The sequence below is a fragment of the Pteropus medius genome, unplaced genomic scaffold (assembly GCF_902729225.1).
Source record: "Pteropus medius unplaced genomic scaffold, Ma_sr-lr_union100, whole genome shotgun sequence".
NCBI classification, from domain to species: domain Eukaryota; kingdom Metazoa; phylum Chordata; class Mammalia; order Chiroptera; family Pteropodidae; genus Pteropus; species Pteropus medius.
Genome location: NW_024349519.1, coordinates 16,284,709 through 16,306,232, shown reverse-complemented (window position 1 = coordinate 16,306,232; position 21,524 = coordinate 16,284,709). Strand labels below are relative to the sequence as shown.

General features: G+C 30.7%; 1 protein-coding gene across 1 annotated transcript in view; it reads left to right on the top strand.

Annotated features, from left to right (window-relative positions):
• Nucleotides 1-21,197, top strand: part of ETNK1 (ethanolamine kinase 1) — a 53,090-nt gene extending 31,893 nt beyond the window's left edge. The window contains exons 5-8 of the mRNA XM_039882502.1: nucleotides 7,173-7,256; nucleotides 8,979-9,139; nucleotides 15,077-15,150; nucleotides 15,483-21,197. Of these exons, the coding sequence (XP_039738436.1) occupies nucleotides 7,173-7,256; nucleotides 8,979-9,139; nucleotides 15,077-15,150; nucleotides 15,483-15,555 (392 nt within the window). The 3' untranslated portion in view covers nucleotides 15,556-21,197. The remainder of the gene's footprint in view (nucleotides 1-7,172; nucleotides 7,257-8,978; nucleotides 9,140-15,076; nucleotides 15,151-15,482) is intronic.
• The last annotated feature ends 327 nt before the right edge of the window (nucleotides 21,198-21,524 follow it).

The following is a 21,524-nucleotide window of genomic DNA, read 5'->3' as shown; positions in this document are numbered from 1 at the left end:
AATAAAGAGAGTCTATTTCCTTTGGAATATAATTTTAATTTTTCATACTTTTATGTTTCTTTTGCATATTCATTTCACGGAACAAACTTGTATATACAACTAAAATAGAAGGGACCAAAAAAATCAGATTACTTTGTCATAAGTATTAAAAAATGCATTTTTACATTTTAACCACTTGCCTGTCTAAACTATTGATTAGTGATAAGAAAAGTCCTCACATTTTAAAATAAAATCTTTATGCTTCAGTTTGGCTTTAAGAATTCAAAGTCGTCATTTGTTTATATTACCAAGAATTACCTAAATCATACTTTTGTGTCTAATTTTTTTCCTTACACAGAAGAATAAATTTCACAGTTCAACAAATATAATTACTTTGATATATAGTTTAGAGTTTGCCCTTTTTCATAGAAGTCTGTTATGTACCATTTGTTTCTTGTCTTTGTGGTTATGTTTGTGTGTGGGTTATGGAGATGTTTTGTTATTTTTCCTTACCAGTGATTTTATAGTGTCCGTTAAAAAGGCTGGTTTGGATTCCATGACATCTACTTAAAAAAAAGAAAATCTATTCTTATGTGATTAGTTGATACATAAGCATTAAGAAAATACGGTTGGAATTTTGTCAGATAAAATCTGAAACTCATGAAAGTGTGGCAAGAAGCTTGTTCTGTTTATTATTATCTTACTCTTTCAAATTAGGAGCTAATGGTTTTGAAGTAATATAACTATATGACATATTTACATTTAATTATATAGAAGATATCATACTTCATACTTTAAAAAGTATAAATTCTATAAATTTAGTGAATTTACTAAGCAAAAAAATAAAAGACTTTAGCATAGCATTAGTACTTATAGCTGCAGTTTCAATGAGGAGACTTAAAATTAGAAATATGAACCACAAAGTTCTTAACTTTCTTAACTGGTTACTTTGTATAGTCTCTAAAGCTAAATGTTAAGTCTTTTTGGGTTAAAATAATTTCTACATAGAATAAATGATTAAGCTGCATATTACATTCACAGATGTGTTTGATTCGTTATCACTTTTTAAGTCAATTCATGTGATTTGGGCTCAGAGCTTCACCATTTTGTACCTAGCTATGAGATATAAATAAATATATGTAAAAGTAGTAAAATGAAAGCCAAGAGACTGACTTTGATATTCTCAACTTCAGTACTTGAGTGTTATGTATTGTGTTTCAGACCCTAAATTTCTCAGAATGCAAGTTTAGTTAAACTTCATAATTCATACTGGATCATCTTGAAGTCCCCGCATGTATTTTTCAATCACAATAACTTAGATTTTGTGTACTGTAACTAGAATAAAAATTTCTAAGTTAACTCTTAAAAGCAGATGTATTAAGCTTAGTTACAACCAAGAGAGAAGTCAGAAAGAGCGTAGATTTTGAACCAAGCACCCTTGGGTTCAGATTCCTGCTCAGTCACGTACAGAAGTGATATTAGACAAGTCATTTTATCTCTTTTATATTAAGTGTTTATATTTGATCCTTGACTATCTGTACCAGAATCCCATAGGTTACTTGAAAAAAATGCAGGTTTTTGGGTCTCATTCAAGACAAACTGAACAAGAATTTCTGTAGATGGGCTTAGGAATCTTAATGTTTAACAGATTTCCATGCAGTGCTTATATTGTTGAAAGCCTAGAACTTTAGTTTGCTTTATTTTTAACTTAGATAATATCTGCTTCAGATGATTCCTGAGAAGATTTTAGAATGTGCAGATAGCACTGGAGTAGGTACTTAGCAGTTTTCAGTTACAGCTATTTATACCATGATAGGAGTTGGCAAACTTTTTCTGTAAGGAGCTAGATAGTACATATTTTAGGCTTTGCATGCCATATTATAGTCTCTTTTGCAACTGTTTAACTTGGTGGTAGTGTATAAACACAGGCATAGATAATAAAACATTCATGTGGCTGTGTTGCCAACACCTGTATTTTGTTTATAGGATGTATTTTACAAAATGATTCTGATTCTGAAAAAGTGAAAATTATTGTTATGAAGCCAGAAGGTTAACTATGTTCTATAACTAGGGAAATTATGGCTCGTAAGTATAAGATGACAATTCAGTTTTTCTTTAAGTGCAGTTTACAGATTGTATCTTAATAACTGTATCTTGAATGATTAATGTAAATAAAAATGTATATACGTATGTGTGTATATATACATAAGTACATATTCACGTAGACACACACAAAGACTGTGAGCACCTTGTGGTTTATAGGCATTTTCACCTTTGATAGGCATCAGAGGGAGAAGAAATACTGCCAGTACCTCTCCTCACCATGTCACTTCACAGAACTCAGAAATATGGGAGAAGAGTGAGCTTTCTTTCTGAAGTTGATGGTAGCTATCAATATTTTTGAAAAGTTAGGTAGGTTGGTAAACAGTGGCCCATTCCTTGCCTTCAGTGAAATATCTTAAAAAGATAAAAGAACACTTCATGATATGATGATAGGATTTGTTACATTATAAGAAAACCCAAAGCAGTGATTTTTTTGCTCCTGAACTGTAAGGCAAGACTTACTAGTCATCTCTTAACAATTAATTTTAAAGAGAATTTATACTAAGTAGAACAAATTGTAGTACTGCTTACTGTCTTACTTCAAATATGATATTTAAATTCCAACTAATCCTTCAGCCACTGACATGTTAGAAGTAATTGCTAAAGCTTTTTGGTTGGTTGTCTCATGTCTTGATGCTGTCATGTTTATTGGTGGCTGTGTTGTTTCTTTTCCCCCTCCACCATTTCTTCATAAAAGCTCATATAAAGATCAAATATATAACTTTAAATTTCAGCGATGGCAATCATTGTTTTCTGTGTCAGCAAAATACAAGAAGCTGTTACAGCTAGTTAAGGAAATACAGATGAGTGGAAGAAAAATAAAGCTTTTCCTGAGAATTATAGCGTAAATCAGGTTTGTTTTGCACAATATAAATAGAAAATAGGTGATTCACCATTATTAGTCACTAGATTGGCTCTAAATCTTATCCACTCATTATTTTTGAAGAGGCATTGTTGTCATTTTATTGACCTTTTAATGACTTAAGACTTTTTAAGTATTTTTGTTGTTGGTTTGAGTTTAAAATTTAAGTAAATACAAATTTATTGTTGTGTTTACTAACCTATATTTTCCAAGGTGGAGTTTTTATGAAGGATAGCCTTAACCTTGTTTTAACTTGTATTCCAGATTATATCTAGCATAAAATAAAATATCCCTAAATTAAGTAATAAAAAACTTTAGTGGACTGTAAAAACCTGTACTATTAAGGAGTAGCTACCTAAAATAGTTATTAGTTTAGTGTTTTTTCTTTACTCACACATTCAGTCTCACTGTATGTTCAGTCATATACTTGAAGGTCAAAAATGCCACTCTTAGTTCATTAGTATTTCATGCTTATTCCCCCCAATCTCCATTTAAACTTAAGTGTTATCATTGTGTCTCAGCATTCTCTAAAAAACCTTCATTTGTTCCACTAGCATTTTAATACTTCCTATGTGCAAGGTATTGCTCTGTGGATTGCATGATGAAAGATGAAAGGACTTTCCAAGAAGCCATATATATGCTACGTAGTAGAGTCATCATCATTAAACAGATACTTATATTCAAAATGATGAGTGTTGTGGTGAAGGGTATACACAGGCTACTATTGGACACCAGGGTGAGGGATGAAGGGAAAGTTTCCCAGAGCAGAATACATATAAGAGAGAGCATTTTGCTAACATTAGTGTAATCATGGTTACACTTTCTCTCTTTTCTCTCTCTTCCTTACCTAACGCTACAGAGAAAGTTGAGTGAGTCAGAAAGATTTCAGGTTTTCAGTATTATTTTGCTTTTTATCTTTATCCCTTTTTCCTTTACAACCGCAAAATAAAGGAATCCAAAATAATGTGTCGTATGAATGATACAGACTTAGTTGATAAAATAATTTTTTTGGTTTTAAAGTACTTTAAAAATTGACTGACTGTTTTCAGCTGTCCTGGGATTTGAACAATAATTTAACTCAGTAGAGTGTGAGTTTTATTACTGTGAAGATACGCAAGGAATACAGTAATAAAGAAAAATGTAGCTTTTGAAAATTCAGATTATAGTTTTATTCATTCTTATGCTTTACCCATTATATGCTAGTCAGTGTGCTAATTATATAAAGATAAATAATATGTAATCTTAGCTCTTACAGCACTACTTCTTTTTAGAGGTCAAGGATCCTTTGAGAATTTGTAGAATTGAGAATCCCCTCAGAAAATGCACATACACATGAAATTTTATATAAAACTTTAAGGAGTAGTCTCATTTTTCCCTACCCTTAGGACCCCAATTAAAAATTCATGTCTTAAAAAATTAACAAGATAATCATGCCATATAAGCTATTTAATTATTAATAGTGATGTAGAAATTTTAGAAGTCAAAAGTTAAATTTGCAGAAAAAAAATAAGTTCAGTATACTTTCTGCGGGTAGGAAAGCATTTTTCAGTAATTTGATTTTTCTGGCACCCAAAATAAGGGAAGTAGGCATCTTTAATTTTACTTTGTTGCAGAAGATTAAATTTAAGGTTGAGTTCCACTTTGTTTGCAATAGTTTAAAAAAGAATAGTTAATGCAGATTTTTCTTTTAATTTTTTCCTTTTAAGCTTTGTGTCTTGTAAAATGTGAGTTTGCCAAATTTTCTTCATCTGCTACAGATTAGGTATGCCATTGTTGCTGCCATGTGGCGGCGCACCCCGTGCTTCTTAAACGCACTGACTGGAGGTTTATCGCATCACTTGTTCACATGCACGGAGCCTGGTAACAGCCTCATCTGTATCTTGTTAGCTTCATTTTCTTATTTTTTAAATTTCATTATTTATAAACTCAACATAGCATATAAAAATAAAGGCTAGTTTTAATGAATTAATGCTACTACAAAAAGTCATTGCTAAAATTTTCATACTGAAATGGATTTTAACTTTTATTAAAGTGAATGACCTATGTTTAAATTGTATTTACAAGCAGGCATGTTCTACCTGTCATTTTAACTATATTTGCCAAATTCTAAATATAATTTTGAAAATTGAAATTGAAGCTTTTGTTTATGTGGCAAAAGTAAGCTTCAGGACTGGGCTGTGTATTTTTATTGGCATGTAACAGTTAATATGAGCTCTACAAGTGTTTGTGTTTAAAGGGCTAAAACAATCAACAGCTGCTATTTAAAAATTTATATGTTGAAACTGGTTCAGTTGTGCACCTTTGTAAATCTTGAATCCTGATTTCTTGAAGGCTTGGTGGATAGTTATCTCCCAAGTCATTGTGTTTATTTAGTATATTATCTGTTGACAGTTTTGTTTAGAGAATTCCTCTTAATCTTTTTAAACTATCATTTTTTTTCCTCCTAAAAGTAATGTTCATTGAAAAGAATTTAAAATATAAGGGAAAAGTCCCTTGTCTGTCATCTGTTGAAACATTTTATTTTGGTTATTTCTGTTCACTTTTTTTTCCACTATGCATTATTTGACCTTTTTTCCTTCTTCAGGCATATTTTATTAATTTGGATTACTACATTTACTTTTTTGTATCTTTTTTTCCACATAATGTTTGTAATTCTCATCATTAAATCATTTTTGAAAATGAAATTTTTTTTTATGGCTGCAAAGTGTTTTGTTATGATAGTGGTCTTCACTTGCTCATTCCCAGTGGTACCTGGAAAAAAAAAATTAAAACATGTTCTGACTTCCCATTCTGCAATTTAGTTAATTTGGTTGAAACATTCTATCTTCTCATTCTACACTTTTAGTAACGTGATTTGGTTAACTTTAAGACTTTCTGTGGGATGATTTTTGTGAATTCAAGAATATAATACTTTTGATGGTTGAATTGCAGTGATTTATTGTAGTCACCAACATTTATAACCTTATATTTTGTCAGTATACATATAGATTTTGATAACTGGACTTTTGATACTTTCTCATTTATTTTACTGATGATTCTCACTAATTTTATTTTAGACTTTACTATTATTTATACAAGTTTAGAATTATTTATTAAATGCAATTACACTGAAATCTGCTTTTATGTAAAATACTTCATTTACTATGACATTTTTTGTCATATAATTGTTTTTCTGAGTTTGAATATGATCAGCATACATCCCCAAATTAAACATATATATCTATATCAAGACATTAGAGTTCAAAAGCTCCTTTTTGGGGAAATTCCAATGTATATAGGTCAGGAATTTGTTTTGTTACTTTAGGATAATCTCTAAAAGACAGTGTAACTGGACATATGCTATTCATTTTCACAATGTAAGCAGCTTAGAAACTATACTTACAGCCATCTCCGTTGATGTATCCATTTTAACTGTTTGCCCCATAAGCCTTTGAGTTTGTGATTCCTGGTGTAGTAACTCATTTTAATTCACAACTCTTCTCTGTCCCCCTTTCCCCTCTCAACTTTCTCTTGTCTCTCTTAAAAAAAATTTGAACATATATCTTTGTTGAGTCAAATCCTCTACAATACTCAGTATACCTGTGCTTTTTATTTTTAAAGATAAAACAATCACCTTAATGCTGCTCAGGTCTGCTCTTGGAAACTCTAATTATGTAGCATTCCAGGAAAGTGTAAGAGTTTGATTGCAATGGTATTCTTAAATTAGGGATATTGTTAAGTTGATCAGCAAGTATTATAGCATAACTGCAAGGTTCACAGAATTCAAGTCTTTTAAAGTTTATATATAATTCGTGTTTGTAGATTAGCTTGTCAGTTCATTTTTGGAGTATCATAGATTAAATTTTTGTTAAAATTGCTTAGATTATTAACAACTTACAAAAATAGCATTTATTTCTAATTAAACTTGAATTTTTAAGTAACTGGTGCCCCCATGTGGTGAAAGACATATTTTGCTTTTATTCGAACTTGGAGAATGGCTATACAATATTTTAACTTTCTTTAATATAATGGACATAAATGTTCACAAAGAAGCTGTTGACCAAGATAGAAATTTGTAAAGCTCATTGCCATAAAATTCACAGCCTTACCCTGTATTGTCTCAGAAGTGCATGTTAACCAAGCACATACAATGAGACAAAATATTGGAAGCTATTTAATTACAAATAGCATAGGGATTTTCTGATCTTATATATGATTTCTTATGTCTTTGGTTTTGTGTCTCACATAGGTGATGTACAGTTCATTGATTATGAATATTCTGGATACAACTACCTGGCATATGATATTGGAAATCATTTCAATGAATTTGCAGGTAAAATTTAGGGGTTAATAGAGTAGCATGTATAACTTTAAAGTGATACTTTTAGATTTTTTTTCTTTCGAGAAGATAAACTGGGAATAGGAGCATCATTTTAACTTCCAACTGATCTTTGTGTTTTGTTTTTCTTTATTACTGGAAAATAGAGGAGATGATTTCCTTAATTTCTTAAGGAAAACAAGAAAAAAAAATACTAACTCTGGCTTCTCTTAAGACCTGACATAGTACAAGGTGCTTTATAAATCACATCTCATCTTATTTTTTCTCCACAACAATTTGATAAGTTAGGTAATATTCCCAGTACATAGATGAGGAAAGTAACTTACCCATGTTACTGTAAAAATACAGAGAATTAAGATTTTAAGCGAATTATCATTTAATAGCCTTTGCTATTTCCGTTGTGTACTTGGGCTTTTGGAATGTTGATTAACTAAAAAGCTTAAGAATTTTTTTTGTCATTGATTGTGAATAATTGAAAAAGTGGTTCAGTTTTGCCTCTGAAAATTAATTTATTATCACCATCAAATGTAAAAGTTTTAGTTTTTTAATGTAACTGGAATTGATTTAAAATAAATTTCGTGACTATATTTAGAAACATGAAATTACATCTAGTTTTTCATCACTAAATGTATATCTATATACATTTATGCATTCATGCATTTTCACATACTTTAGGTTACCAGTCTGGAAAAAAAGTTGGGGGTAAAGTGTCGGTTTACATATTTTCAGTTATTTCCCTCCACCAAGCTTATCATATACAATCCATATCCTTACATATACTGTACATATTTCTACATATCTGAATGAAGGGAAAGCAGTTGTTCATATAATGAGCTATCACCATGTTATTAGTAAGGATAGTCACTGCTGTGGATATGAAAGGGGATACTACCATTCTTAATATGATTTTGTATAGAAAACAGTAAGCTAAAACTTGAAAGTTAGGTAGCGTTTGGATGTGCAAGTAGAAGAGAAAAGAAGGTACTTCAGGAAGGAAGAAGAAAACTTCATGGTGAGTATATTTTTGTAGGTTGTAAAATTCATGAATGAGAATAGAACATGATAAGAGTGGAGAAGTAAGTTTGGACTGACTTAAGAACCTTGAGTGCTAAACAAAACAGTATGAACTTTATTTTCTAGATTAGTCTTTTCAAATTGTAGATTGCGAAATCAAATTTGTGGGATAATATTTTAAAGCAAGGAATGGAAAAGGAATAGGAAATAAGGAAATATCAGAGTTGGAAGATATAGTTAGGGTAAATATTGTTTGTGAATCTTAATATTAGGTATGTGTATAAGGTTTCAGTATAAATATAAATGTATTTCTTATCCTGTGAGTAATGATCAGAAAAGTTTTAGAGCCACAGTTCTAGGGAAAGCTCTAAATATTAGTATACTCAAGAATCTCCTGGCGGAGTACTTATTAAAATGAAGATATGGTGCTTCTGAGGTAGCTCAAGCTTCACACTTTCAGGAAAAATTGAAGCAGTAAGAGTTGATTAAGCTTGCTGATCAAATGTATTGTGCATTAGGATTTAAGTTGGAATACATTATGATTGGTTTATTATTTTAATAAATGCCATATTTAACTTCTAGTATTTCAGCCAAATGTCTTATATTTTTTCCCCCAAAAATTATGTAGATGGTAAGGATTATTAAAATATGCAGAAGTAATGTATTTTTAAAATCTTTAGTATACTTTTTTTTTCATTGTAGGTGTGAGTGATGTAGACTATAGTCTCTATCCAGATAGAGAACTTCAGGGCCAGTGGCTGCGTTCTTATCTTGAAGCCTACAAAGAATATAAGGGCTTTGGGACTGAAGTTACTGAAAAGGAAGTAGAAATACTCTTCATTCAAGTCAATCAGTTTGCATTGGTAAGTTTAAATGTAAACAATTAACGAAATATTCTTAATATGATTTAAAAATCATAAACCAGTTTCCTATTTTGTTCACAATAATGACAAAATACAATTGTTTACAGTTCTCTCATTGTAATACAGTTGAGGACAAATATTTTTTATTTCATTCAAAATTATAATCCCAGCCCCTAGAACAACAATGCCTGGCGACATGGTAAGTGCTCAGTAATTATTTGTTTAATGAATGGATTCTAGTTAGAGTTAGGATTAATTGTGAAGCAGTTTTTTATATTACTTTGTATTCTTTTTACATTATGAAAAACATAAAATCAAGGACAGATTTATGGAAAATACATTTAATTATCACATCTTAAGGTGTTCACATGACAAAAGTATATTGAAAGAACCAGAAGAATTTTCAAAACTTACCCAGTATTTTGTCTTCTTGACCTTCTTTTGATAAGTAAGCAGTTACTTCTAGCTTCTTTGATGTGTTAATGTCTTACTATTTTGAAGACCCATTTCTCTGTACTCTAAATGCATTTATTTTTTTAAAATTAGTTGATTTAAATTAATCTTTTGAGAATTATGTGATGCATTAGAATGAGCTTTCAGCTATGATGTTACACAATTAAATTGAATACTAGGTCGAAGTTATATTAGCTACTTTTTTTTTCTTTTTTTAGTTTTAATGTAATTCTGTGCAATTGACATGGGGAATATTTGCTGTATATTCTTTACAGATAGATAGATGCTATTGGTGGCTCACAGGTGTACTTTTACCCAGAGCCATTCAGAAAACATTTCAAGTAAAAGGGTGTGCTGAAATGTGACTTCACCTGCTGCTGTTCTGGTAGAACTGTTGGTTACCTTAATAGCTTACTCTCCAGCTGGCCTTAGGATGCCTGCTCTTTCTATTTATTATTTTTAAACATGATCTTAAAGTAGAGAATGTAGGGTTTCTTTCTCACAAGGTCATTTAATGAACTTCAGAATCAACCTAGTACTTTTATTTACCAGTTTCTGTATTAACATGAGGAGCATTATTATTGCTATATTTTGTATTTTTCCCATGTACCCATTTAAAGAAATTAAATTATTACTAAGACATTCAGTTTATTAATTTCTACTTAAAGTCCACATAGCTTATAAATAAATTCTTAGTCAGTAATCCCGCTGTTTACTATTTTATCTCTAACTTGGGTTCTCCTCTAAACTTTTGATGATGTTTAACATCTTTGTTTGGATACTGTTGTTTTATATATATACATGGTATTGAAAAACACAGTTACTTCTGGCTTGAGCTGATTATTTATAAATATTCATTAATCAGGTATCAAGTACTTATTGTTACTCTAGGTCTGATAGATCGTAGGCTTAAAAAGGAATAAAAGATAGTACATTCCTTCAAATTGCTTATAATTTAAAATAGCAAATAAACTGTACAAAATGCCTTTTTTTGGATGAAATATAATGCACATTCCTATTTTAAATTCTTAGCAAATTAGAATTAGAAGGAAACTTAACCTGAATTTTTTAAAAAGGAATATATATCCATAATACGTTCAGCAAACATTCATGAAATGTTCTTTGTTCAGTAGGTCTTACAGAGACTTACAACTTTAACACCTTTTAAGAAATACTTATTTCTCATCTAGTATGACCTCAGAATTTACATATCTTAGTTTTCATATAAGCTTTATATGGTAAATCTATTATGCTGAGTTCTTCCTCATTAAAATACCATTGAAAACCATTTATTAAACCAGTTTTGGTTTGAATTCCTCTATTTTATCTAAATTCTACTGATCCTCTGTCATGTGCTTTTCTTGTTCTTTCTCTTCTTGACCTTTTTCTTCTGAGGTAGGTTTCTTTCTCTGTTGCTATCTTCAGATAGAATATAGCAGAGAACTCACACTTGGCTTCACCAGCCCTTCTCATTGAGATTACTAACTCTTACTTTGAGGCATTTTTTTTTTCTATTTCAAGGCTGCCTGTTTTTTTGTAGCTTTCTTTTTTTTCTTATGCTAGCCTATTTACCTCTCTTACCAGCTCCTAATTTTATCCCACCAATCATTAAGTAAATACCTGTTATAATCTCAAGTGTTTGAGTGGATAAATAATTGGAAAGGTAGGGCAACATAAAAGCAATCCCTCAGTTTTTCTCCTTTATCATCTTTCGTGCACTCCTCAAGCCAACTGCAATCTGTCTTGCTGTTATAAAAAAATAATTCAGATCAGGGTTACCAATAGTGACCTAATTGATAAGTTAAGTTTAAACTTTTCTGTTTTTGTGTTAACTTGATCTATCCATAGCATTGATAATATTTACTATTGATTTTTAGAACTTTTGTCTCATTAACTTTTGTGATACCATTCTTCCTTGGTTCTCCTCTTTTGTGTTTTCCTGCTCAGTCTCCTCTGGCTCTTTTTTCCTTCCTCTTTTCCCAACCCTCTTACATGTTAGTGTTCTGATTTTGGGCTCTCCCCCCTCCTTTCACTTCACTTATTATTGATTGCTATGATTCGTTAATGTTGAGGAGATGGCAAACAAAGGGAGGTATTTGCATTATAAAACCAAATAGATACACATATTTTAAGCTTTGAGGAGTTTTTAGACGTATTGTTTACAGACTTCGGAGTCCTTCTAAGTAAAACGTTAGAGTTATATGGGGGTTTTTCAGAAAACAGTTTGAGGATTCATTTTAGTTATTTGTTCACCATATAAAGCTTTGAATTTTTCTTTGCAACAGAAATGGGTATCCCGGAAATTAAAATGCCCTTTGACAGAGAGACTTACATATTTAGAACTTCCAAATCTGAGGGGAATAGTTTAAGTAAATCATGGAGTCATAGAATATTATTTTATTTGGACTTAAGTAGTCTCTGCCATTTTGGGGAAAATGAATGGGCTGTTTTCTACATTTATATACTATATTTACTATATGAATGAAAATGAATTGAGAAATACAGTTAACTAGCACTGCTTAAAAAGGTGGGGAGAACTCGTTTGATGTTATTTTTCGGTGTAGTCTGTCCCATGATTTTAGTCTTTTCTACTACAGAACCAGCATAATAGGAAGAGATTATGATACCATCGACAGATGATTTTTATATCAGTTAAAATATGCTGAGGTAATTAGACTCATGTTTCTCAAACTTTTTGGGGAGGGTCTCAGAACCCTCCTTTATACTTCAAAAATTTTTTGAAGACCTCTATGAGATTTTGTTTATATAAGTTATCAATATTTACCATACTGGACATTACAACAGACAATATTTATTAAATGCATTTTTTAAAAATAATAAACTCATATTAAACAGCACATTTTAAATGAAAAATAACTTATGAAATAAAACAATTTAGTGAGAAGAACAGCGTTATTCTACTCTTTTGCACATCTCTAATGTCTGACTCAATAAATGCTGGAATTGCCTATCTGCTTCTGCATTTCATATGTTGCAGTATATCGTTTTGGTTGAAGTATATGAATAAAGTCTTGTTTCATACACATATATTGTTAGAAAAGAGAGGAGTATTTTACCTTTTCAGATAATCGTGGGTATTCTTTTTGATACTTCACCAAAACTCAGTAAGTGATAGTTGCAGTGTGCAATCTGAATACATCAGTTGACTCTTTGTACTCTGTTACATTAAAATCTATTGGTTTATCTTGTACTTTGAGTGACTCTTCTACCAGTGCATGGTTTTGTAATTTTAACACTATTCATTAGTCTTTGAAAAATATTGATCCATTGAGTTGTATAGATCTTCCAAATGTCAGTGCATCTCGTGTGTTATCACAAAATCACAATCATTAATATCACTACCAGTATCATCAGAAAAGTTTTAAGTACTGCGAATCTGGTAAGCTCATAAAATCAAATACAAATTTTCCAGAGTTCATATTTTAGGTTGAATACTTGGTCTGTCATTGGCAACATACTATCAGTTATTTTCATTGAAATGACAAGTTCTCTTTTTTTGTATTTGAGAATTGTCTGCTGAATACCCAGCTCTAATAACTCTAGATTGTATGTCAGTTCTTTTAAGTAAAAATTCGGCATTCTGTAAAAATAAATGTGCAGGTTCAGCTCACAACTCAGTTAATTAAGTGTTTCTCTTTTAGCCAGTCTTCTTGCTTTGGGTATGTAGTAGATGTGCTTTATGTGTACTTCCTGTATCATCCCACAAAATATTAGTACTTAAAGGTAGAGGTTAATAAAATGAATAGTTTTAAAGGCTTCATAAAGGACATTCTTTAGTGAAACTGACTTTTTACTGTGTGTAGTGATGGAAGAATAGGATACTATACTAATACAGTTTAATGTTACTGCCTTGACTTATGTTAAGGTGCCAGTAGCTTCACCCATCGTTGGTTTTGAACCATCAGTGCAAATGTTAACATAGTCAAAAAGGCGCAAAGTGTAACATATTGGTATTGTTATGAAAATAGTTTTGGGCCTTAGGAACCTCCCATGAATTCATGAAATACTTTTGAGAGTGACTGATTTAGACTTTCAAAAGACAAAAGGCATCTCATTTTATTCACTTCTCAATATCTAAGATACTTCCTTAGGTAGGAAGAAGGCCATTTTTAAAAATTCTAATTTTTATCATTTTTATCATTCTAATTTCATGTAATAATAATTAACATTTTATTGAATGTTTGGTATATGTCAGGTGTAGGTACTATTTATTACCTCCTCTGGTGTATGGTTTTTCCACACCATCAATTTTTCTGTTCTTAGCAGACAGTGACTGGGTGTCTCACAAATTTAACTCAATTTTGACAATTCTGACAGTGTGTCAGACCCCACAGGTTGAGGGTTCAGTCCCACAAGACTGCCATGCTTAGGAAATTCCAAGAATTTTGGGAGCTATGAGCCAGGAACAGTGGATGAAGACCAAGTGTATATTTCTTATTATAAAGCATAATATCACACTTGGTATTTTACAGGAATACCGAGGAAACAAATATACAGAGGAGTTAAATTGGTCAAAACCACACAGCTAGTAATTTTTACAGTTTGACTCCAGAGCCCAGTCTTTTTTTTAAACCAATAGGCTTCACATGCATATAACTTTAGCTGTTTACTCTTTACTACATTTTTTATTCTTACACCTGTATTTGATGAAAAGTTCTATATCCTTCTAGTGATATTTTTTGAGGAAGATAAAGTGCAGTAGTATATTTTAAATAGAGATTTTTCTAGCAACATACTTTTTAAATAGATCTTTTGAGGGTAAAAATTTTTAATAGTATTTCTAGTTATTGTATACCTTGTGAAGTGAAGCCTTATTAGTGTTATCATAATCTTAAAATCATGTTTAACTGAAAATAGATTGTAAAGTGCACACAATTATTTTACAGTTTCTAATTACACAACCATCTGTTTTCCCTGTTAAGTCCTAAGACCCATTTTCCTCTGACATAAGTAAAGTTGTGTTAACTTTATGTTGTGGTTGGTTTTGCAGAATTTTGGCGTCAATAAAAATTATTTTCAGATGTTTGTCACCTCAAGAACATTTTCTACATTTAAATATATTTGGATTTTCCATTTCGTTTATATTTTTATGTCAAGAAATGAAGTCCTTTGATAGTGTATTTTATAGGAGAGCCTGTTAGCAATTAATAACATTAAAAACACTTAGCCAGCATCTATGAGTATTGATGTTGAACTCTGCCTACACAAAACAGGTTATAGGAATTGAGTTCCGTTTTTAAATGACTAATTTCTTATAACCACTTTTGATGTAAACAAAAGTGATGTATAGCCATCTAGATAACTATACATATAAATATTGCCTGCGTTTTAGATACTCGATATAAAAAACGCATCAAGAAAGTATTATGTAATTGATGAAAAGGGAGAAAATTAACAATTTGATATTTGTTTTAAAAAGAAATGCATTATTATAATTCTTGATTTTTCTTCCTTCCTTTTTAGGCTTCTCATTTCTTTTGGGGATTGTGGGCTTTGATTCAAGCCAAATACTCTACTATTGAGTTTGATTTCCTTGGGTAAGTTTAATTTTACTGTGTGCATTATATTTGTCTCTACTTCCTTTTGAATTAACATTTAGAGTTCATAGGGGACATTGCAGTTATTATTTCAATCAAATGTTATAAAGGTTGCATACATTTAGTAATTGGTCTGAGAGGAAATCTGGTATAATCTGTTAAATGTGCTCAGTATTAGAAAAGTGTCCACTAGGTGGTGCAATAAATTAAAAATGCGTTCTTTGAAAATCTTAAAACTTAAAAAAAATCGGCTTATAAGGATGAGTGAAATAAAGGAAGGATTAAGTTTTTCAGCTTTGACTAATTCTGTCATTATTCTCTTTTCTCACTAGGTACGCAATTGTTCGTTTTAACCAGTACTTTAAAATGAAGCCTGAGGTTACTGCATTAAAAATGCCTGAGTAAAGAAGAGATTTAATTATTCTCAAGAAGCTGAACAGTGTTTATGAATCTTAAGAAATTCAGAAAAGCCAATGCTTGTTAAAATTCTGTTATTTAATTTGGTTATCTTGCTTTATAAATTATGCCTCTAAACAACCAATCTAATTTTTAAATAGACTGAATGATGTCAAAACATATACCTACTGCTATCAGTATGTGGTCGATTAGAAATTTGTTAAATCTGCAAAAAAGTATAAAGATGTCAGTTTAATCTTTTCTTTGGTAATTTAATCTGTTATATGTGAATTATTTATTATAATTGTAACACAAATCTGTGACTGCTTTCATCCATTTCATCTGTTTAAGTGTAAACAATGAAAATGTTCCAGAGAAAATGTTTTTTGTTTTACTTTAATAGGATTACTTTTAGTAAACATTTAGGTGTTCAGTGTAACCTTTTTACCTTGATGCACTGTAAGTAAAATGGATCATTTACTCTTGAAATGCCAGATACTAGTTTAGATAACTTAGGTTGTTGATTGAAAAATCTTGTTAGGAGGGTGAAAAACATTCTCTATGCTAGTGTACATCTTTTTTAGTTGAATATTGAAAGGTGTTTCTTTTTGGGGAGTACATCTTAAATTGCCCTCTCCCTGCATAGTTTGGCAGTATAAATATTAATGTTAATGTATAATCCTGGAATAGATATAATGATTTTATGTTACCAAAATCTGCATTCAGTAATGTTCTCATATACTAAATGTGGTCATTTAGGTTACTAGTTTATTTTTAAGATTTTAGTATATCAAATTGTTTCTAACTAAAAGTTTTGTTTTACTTTCTGACAGATGTTCTATGTATTTGTTTGTTATTAAATAAGTAGTAGCTAGTAGAATAATTGCTAGTTTTGGAAACAAAGATAGAATGTTTATCATACTTGGCAACCAGAAAATATCTTTTAGATTAATTTTTTTACCCCTCCAGATTCATTTCTTACATTTTAGGTTTTCTGTTTTAGTTTGGCTCCATGTCTTTAGAATGATAGCAAGTGATTACTTAATACATGTAGTTCAGAGAAATAAGTTGAGGTGGTTAAAAGAATTAAATAAGGAACATTTACAGCATTGATCTTGTACACTTAAAATCTGATGTAACAATGTGAATTAAGCAGAAATGCTCATGGTAGGAAGGCTTCTTTTAGTTTTGATTTCTCTTCAATTTGTTTTAAGTGTATTTTTAATTTTGTTTGGGAGTGAGAGGATGGTAATTATTTGGAAGGAAGTTAGATCTTTCGGATAAGTAGGCTTCAAGTTTCAAAGACTGTTGTGTGGAGTTGTAGTCATGGTTGTCTTTACTTAGAAAATTAGTCTGACAAGCTTTGCACTTTGGTCACATAAGTGCCCATGTACAAAGTTGGCTTAATGGATCTGCATATTCAGAATATGCAACTACGAATTTATCCTCTGAGAAATCTTCTGGGGAGTCTGATGTATTATTATTCCAAATGACTTATGTTCTCAAATAAGTGCTTTAAAATACTTGGATTATCTCAAGATGTTTAAAGCTAATTAAGTAGAAACACTTAAAGGCCATTTTAAATAGTAAATTCTAGTTACATAAATAGAATCTGAAAACCTGTTTGTATCTATAACAGTGTTAGACCAAGATTGTTTTCTACCTCCCCAATGTTACAAATGTTCATTTCTGTTTTTATAAACCACATTACTGTAGGATCAATAGAATTTTACCTAATTGACTAAATGAATGGAACCAATTATTAACAATTAATAGCTTTTTATGTAGTTTAGAGTGAACTTGAAAAATTGGGTTTTGGGGAATTTTCATCTGTGGTTGGAATATTTTCTTAGAATGATGAAGACTATGTAATACTCTTTTCTTTTTGTTTGTTTGTTTCTGACTTCTTAAAGTGCAACAGTATGTATCTTGGAGAACTATGGGAGGAGAGAAGATCATTTTTCTACTTTACTCCATATTCTCTAAACTATTTTGAATAGAGATTCACTGAGCCATTGCTGGTAGACTGCATAGCTGCTGGCTGTGACACTATTATAAGCATTTCAGAAAGTTTCACATGGAAGTGAATGTAAAGGGAATAAGGCTCTCACTTTAGTCCTAGGAGTGTGCAGTTTATCCTGGGGACAAAATCAGATATTTCCCGCACTCTTTGGCTAGATTTTGGGTGCTGTGATGTTCCCACAGGTTTTTGGGATCATACTGCAGGCTAATAATATGGTTTAAAATTGCTTCCCTTTTTATTGACCATTTAAGGGATTCTCAAGGAAAAACATTCATCTAAAATTTATCCTGTAACTTGTCTGTTGCCTTTTTATGTTAAGCTAAAGAACTTGAATGAATGCCTTACCCTAATAACTTGTAAGCTCATTTTGTAAATATAAAAATGGTTGTTAGAGAAGTGGCATTCATGTGTACTCATTGTTAGTCAATAGACCATAGTGGCCTGGATGCTTTAACAAGCAAAATTCCACAGTTTTTTCCCTTTTTGTTCCTTACATACTTATAAGATCTTACCTGACCAGTAATATTTGATTCTTTTTCCACTCCTAACCCCATGCTACCACCATTTTCTGGAAATCAAAGCAATGTGGTAGTAAATCTTACTGTTCACATGATCATTTGAGATCAATATGAGCACAAAACTCTTCAACTAGGTCTGCCTGGAATGTACATAAAACAGTGTAAATAAAATTTGTAAATTAATGTGGATTGTATCTTGCATATGAGATTGTGTATTGTTTTGCATTCTCTTCCCTTTTGTAGAAATTTTTCTGTAAGGAAATGATCCAGTTCTTTGGTTTTAGACTGGAAATAGCCAACCGTTCTGGCTGTACAGTGGGGTAACAAGAGGAACTGGAAATAGGGTTTATCAGTTTTTGTTATTGTCATTATTTATTTAGCCTCTCAGTGCCTAATAGGACTTTACTTCATTCTTTGGTTGTCCATTAGTTTTTGTGAGGTTAGATTCCTGCAAGCAGCCAGTTAATATATTGCTAAAACTCCATTCTTTGAGTCATGATTCTAAGCTAAAGCAAATTAAAAATATAATTAATGATTACAAACTGAAGTATTCTTTCCTATTTTCAAGGCTGTTAACCTTTTTCTACAAAAAAAATCCCTTGAAATTTTAGATATCTCAGTGTGAATCTAAATCCCATATACACAAGTGATATGATAAATAATAGCTCTTAGTTTAATTTAAACATATCTCTAAGTATAAAGTTGTTCATTATGGAATTGTAAATGACAGATAAGACTTAAGCAATCTTTTAATGACTGCTGTTTCCATTTTTGCTGTACTAGAAATATTTTAGCCATAAATATTACAAAAGCTTCCAAATGTAAAGAAAAAAAAGTTTCTCCAGATACTTTCTTTTCTTTTCTTTTCTTTTTTTTTTGGATACCACAGAGCAACAGACACTTTCAATTACAAGTTAAAAACCTCCACTTTAATAATTATATAGGTATTTCTTTTTTACATTGCCGAAAGCCTTCTATACCATTTTTAATTCTTTCGTAAAATAAATGAGAATACTATCAGTTTGATTTTCTGCTTTAAATTGCCTTTAATCATTTTATACTGCATTCCAAAGTGATATCGACACAAGCTTATAATGTTAATCAGTCATTCAGTTGATAGACAAAGTTAACAGAGCTTTATGCTAGAAGAGTTTTGTCATTGGCAGCAACTTGCACTACTTTACACAAGAGACAAAGGCTTAATTTTTATGTACAGAGGAAAATGGAATTCTAAGTATGTGGTAAAGCAGCTTTATCTTCAAAATTGATTTGCTCTGATTTTTCTTCTTTAATGCATTGGATTTGAGACTCCTTTGACTGGAAACTTAGTTACATATTAAGGCAATCTGTTTTGTTTTTGTTTCTTGTTTTAAAGACATTAGTTATATTGAACTGCTTTTTTTTCTCCTCTTATATACCACCTGTGTGATTACAGTGTTATGTCTTAGGTTTGAGATCTTTGAGCAGAAAAGTGTATCAATTATTTTAAATGAATTTGCCCCCCGACTTTGAAGCGTAGTCTGTAAAATGTGTTAATATAAAAAAAGTTTGGATTTGCATCACTTGATACTTGAAAACTGAAATTAATAAGATATATTACGTGATTAATTAGATTTTTCTGAATAGTTTTTACACTAACTGGATAATAATTTGAAATAAGTTGAAACAGGTTTCAACTATTTGAATGGAAAAAATAATTATAGAAAATACCCTTTTGTGTTGGAGGCATCCAAAATTAAAGTTTTTAGTAGGTTTTCTGTCCTGAAATCTGCTTTCTTTTTTTTCCTATGCACTTATTATGCTACTGATGTTATCAAATAGCAGGTTAAAATAGAATCTGTTAATTATGAATCCAATAGCTATTCTACGTAAGAAAAATTACTGTTGTAAAATACTCTAATCTTTAAATGTAGGCATATTTTTGTTTACATCTTACTCATTAATGGTATAAGTACCATTAATCGTTTTAAGAAAACACTTAGATGTTTATAAAAATTGAAAACATCACAGATTGTATTTGAACTAGTTAGTGAAGAGTAAGAAAAAACTGGCTGATTTAAATTGTTCCATTAGTTAAATTAAAAAACTCTTAATAAAGAAGCTTTCAGAAGTAGATTGAGACTTGATGGTATTCGTGTAAACTATCTCCTGTGACCTGAAAAAGACCCCCCAAAAGCAGTGGAAGGAATGAAAATATTTACTTGCCATGGTTGTGGTGTGCTGCTACTCCGATTTAGGTGGTGACACGCTGAAATTTTTATTGTTCAATAATCTGAAGAAGTTTCCTGTTATTTCTGTAGTAAGGTAACTATTAATTGGTGGAATCTGCAAAGAGAGAACTTTTTAAGTGTACTGTATTTAGGAGCGTTTGTACAGCTGGGTGAAGTTTCCATGATTTGAAGTATTTCAATTTTAAAATATAGTACTATTATAAGAAGGAAGACATGGCATTATTCCATGTTCTGAAATGATAATTTTCTTACTCAGTTTCAAAAGAAAAAACAAAATGATTAATTGTCATTGTGTTGTATGTTGAATTGGGAAATTGTGGGCATAAAGTTTAAATTTGTGTTTATCAAATGTGAACTATAGTAGTATAATGCTGCTTTGTATATACTGTAAGTGCTACAAATAGTCTCAGCACTGAAAATGTATCGATACCTCTCAAATGAATGCAACTTTTGACATAGGTGTTTTAATATGCCTCAGAAAGTATCTGAGTGTCTGAGAATTTGTTAATCTGTTTGGTAATGAAGATACTTCCTGTTTTTTTGTTGCATATTTTCATGTTTAAAATTTAATTTTTACATTTTTACTACTGTTAATTTAAGTAAAATTTGTTCTGTGGATAAAATGGGGTTGCCAGTGAAGAAAATTAAAAACAGCCTCATTCATGTAACTGCTTAAGTAAAAATACATTTTTGCTCTATGTTCATAAACGTTTAATGAAGCTGTTTGTACTTCTGTTTAAATATGAGTGATGTTCAGGCTTTATTTTTGTTTAATAGAGCCTTTTACCATTGATTAAATGAAGGGATGTATCTTTTTGAAGAGATTTATAGTCTGTAAATAAAAATTGGTTGTAACAATAAAGTTGGGTTCTGAGTGTATCCATAAATCTTGTTATATATACTTCAACTAATTGTTGTGGTTTTTCTTTTGTGGAAAAACAAGACTTTTCAAAGTTAGTGTAGAACTTTGTATATTTGAAGTGATTCTTTAATTTCTAATTAGTTATTTGGGTAATATAGTAATATTACTATATTAATATAGTAATATTAAGTTTTGAAGAAAGTTTATTTTGGAAAATATGTTGAGTGCAGAATATATAACTTATGAAAAAAATTCTGTTTACCTAGTTTATTCTTCTAACTATTAAACTTTGTGTCTTCACTGTGTTTGGGGCTGGAAATGAGTGAATCAAGACACTGGGATTA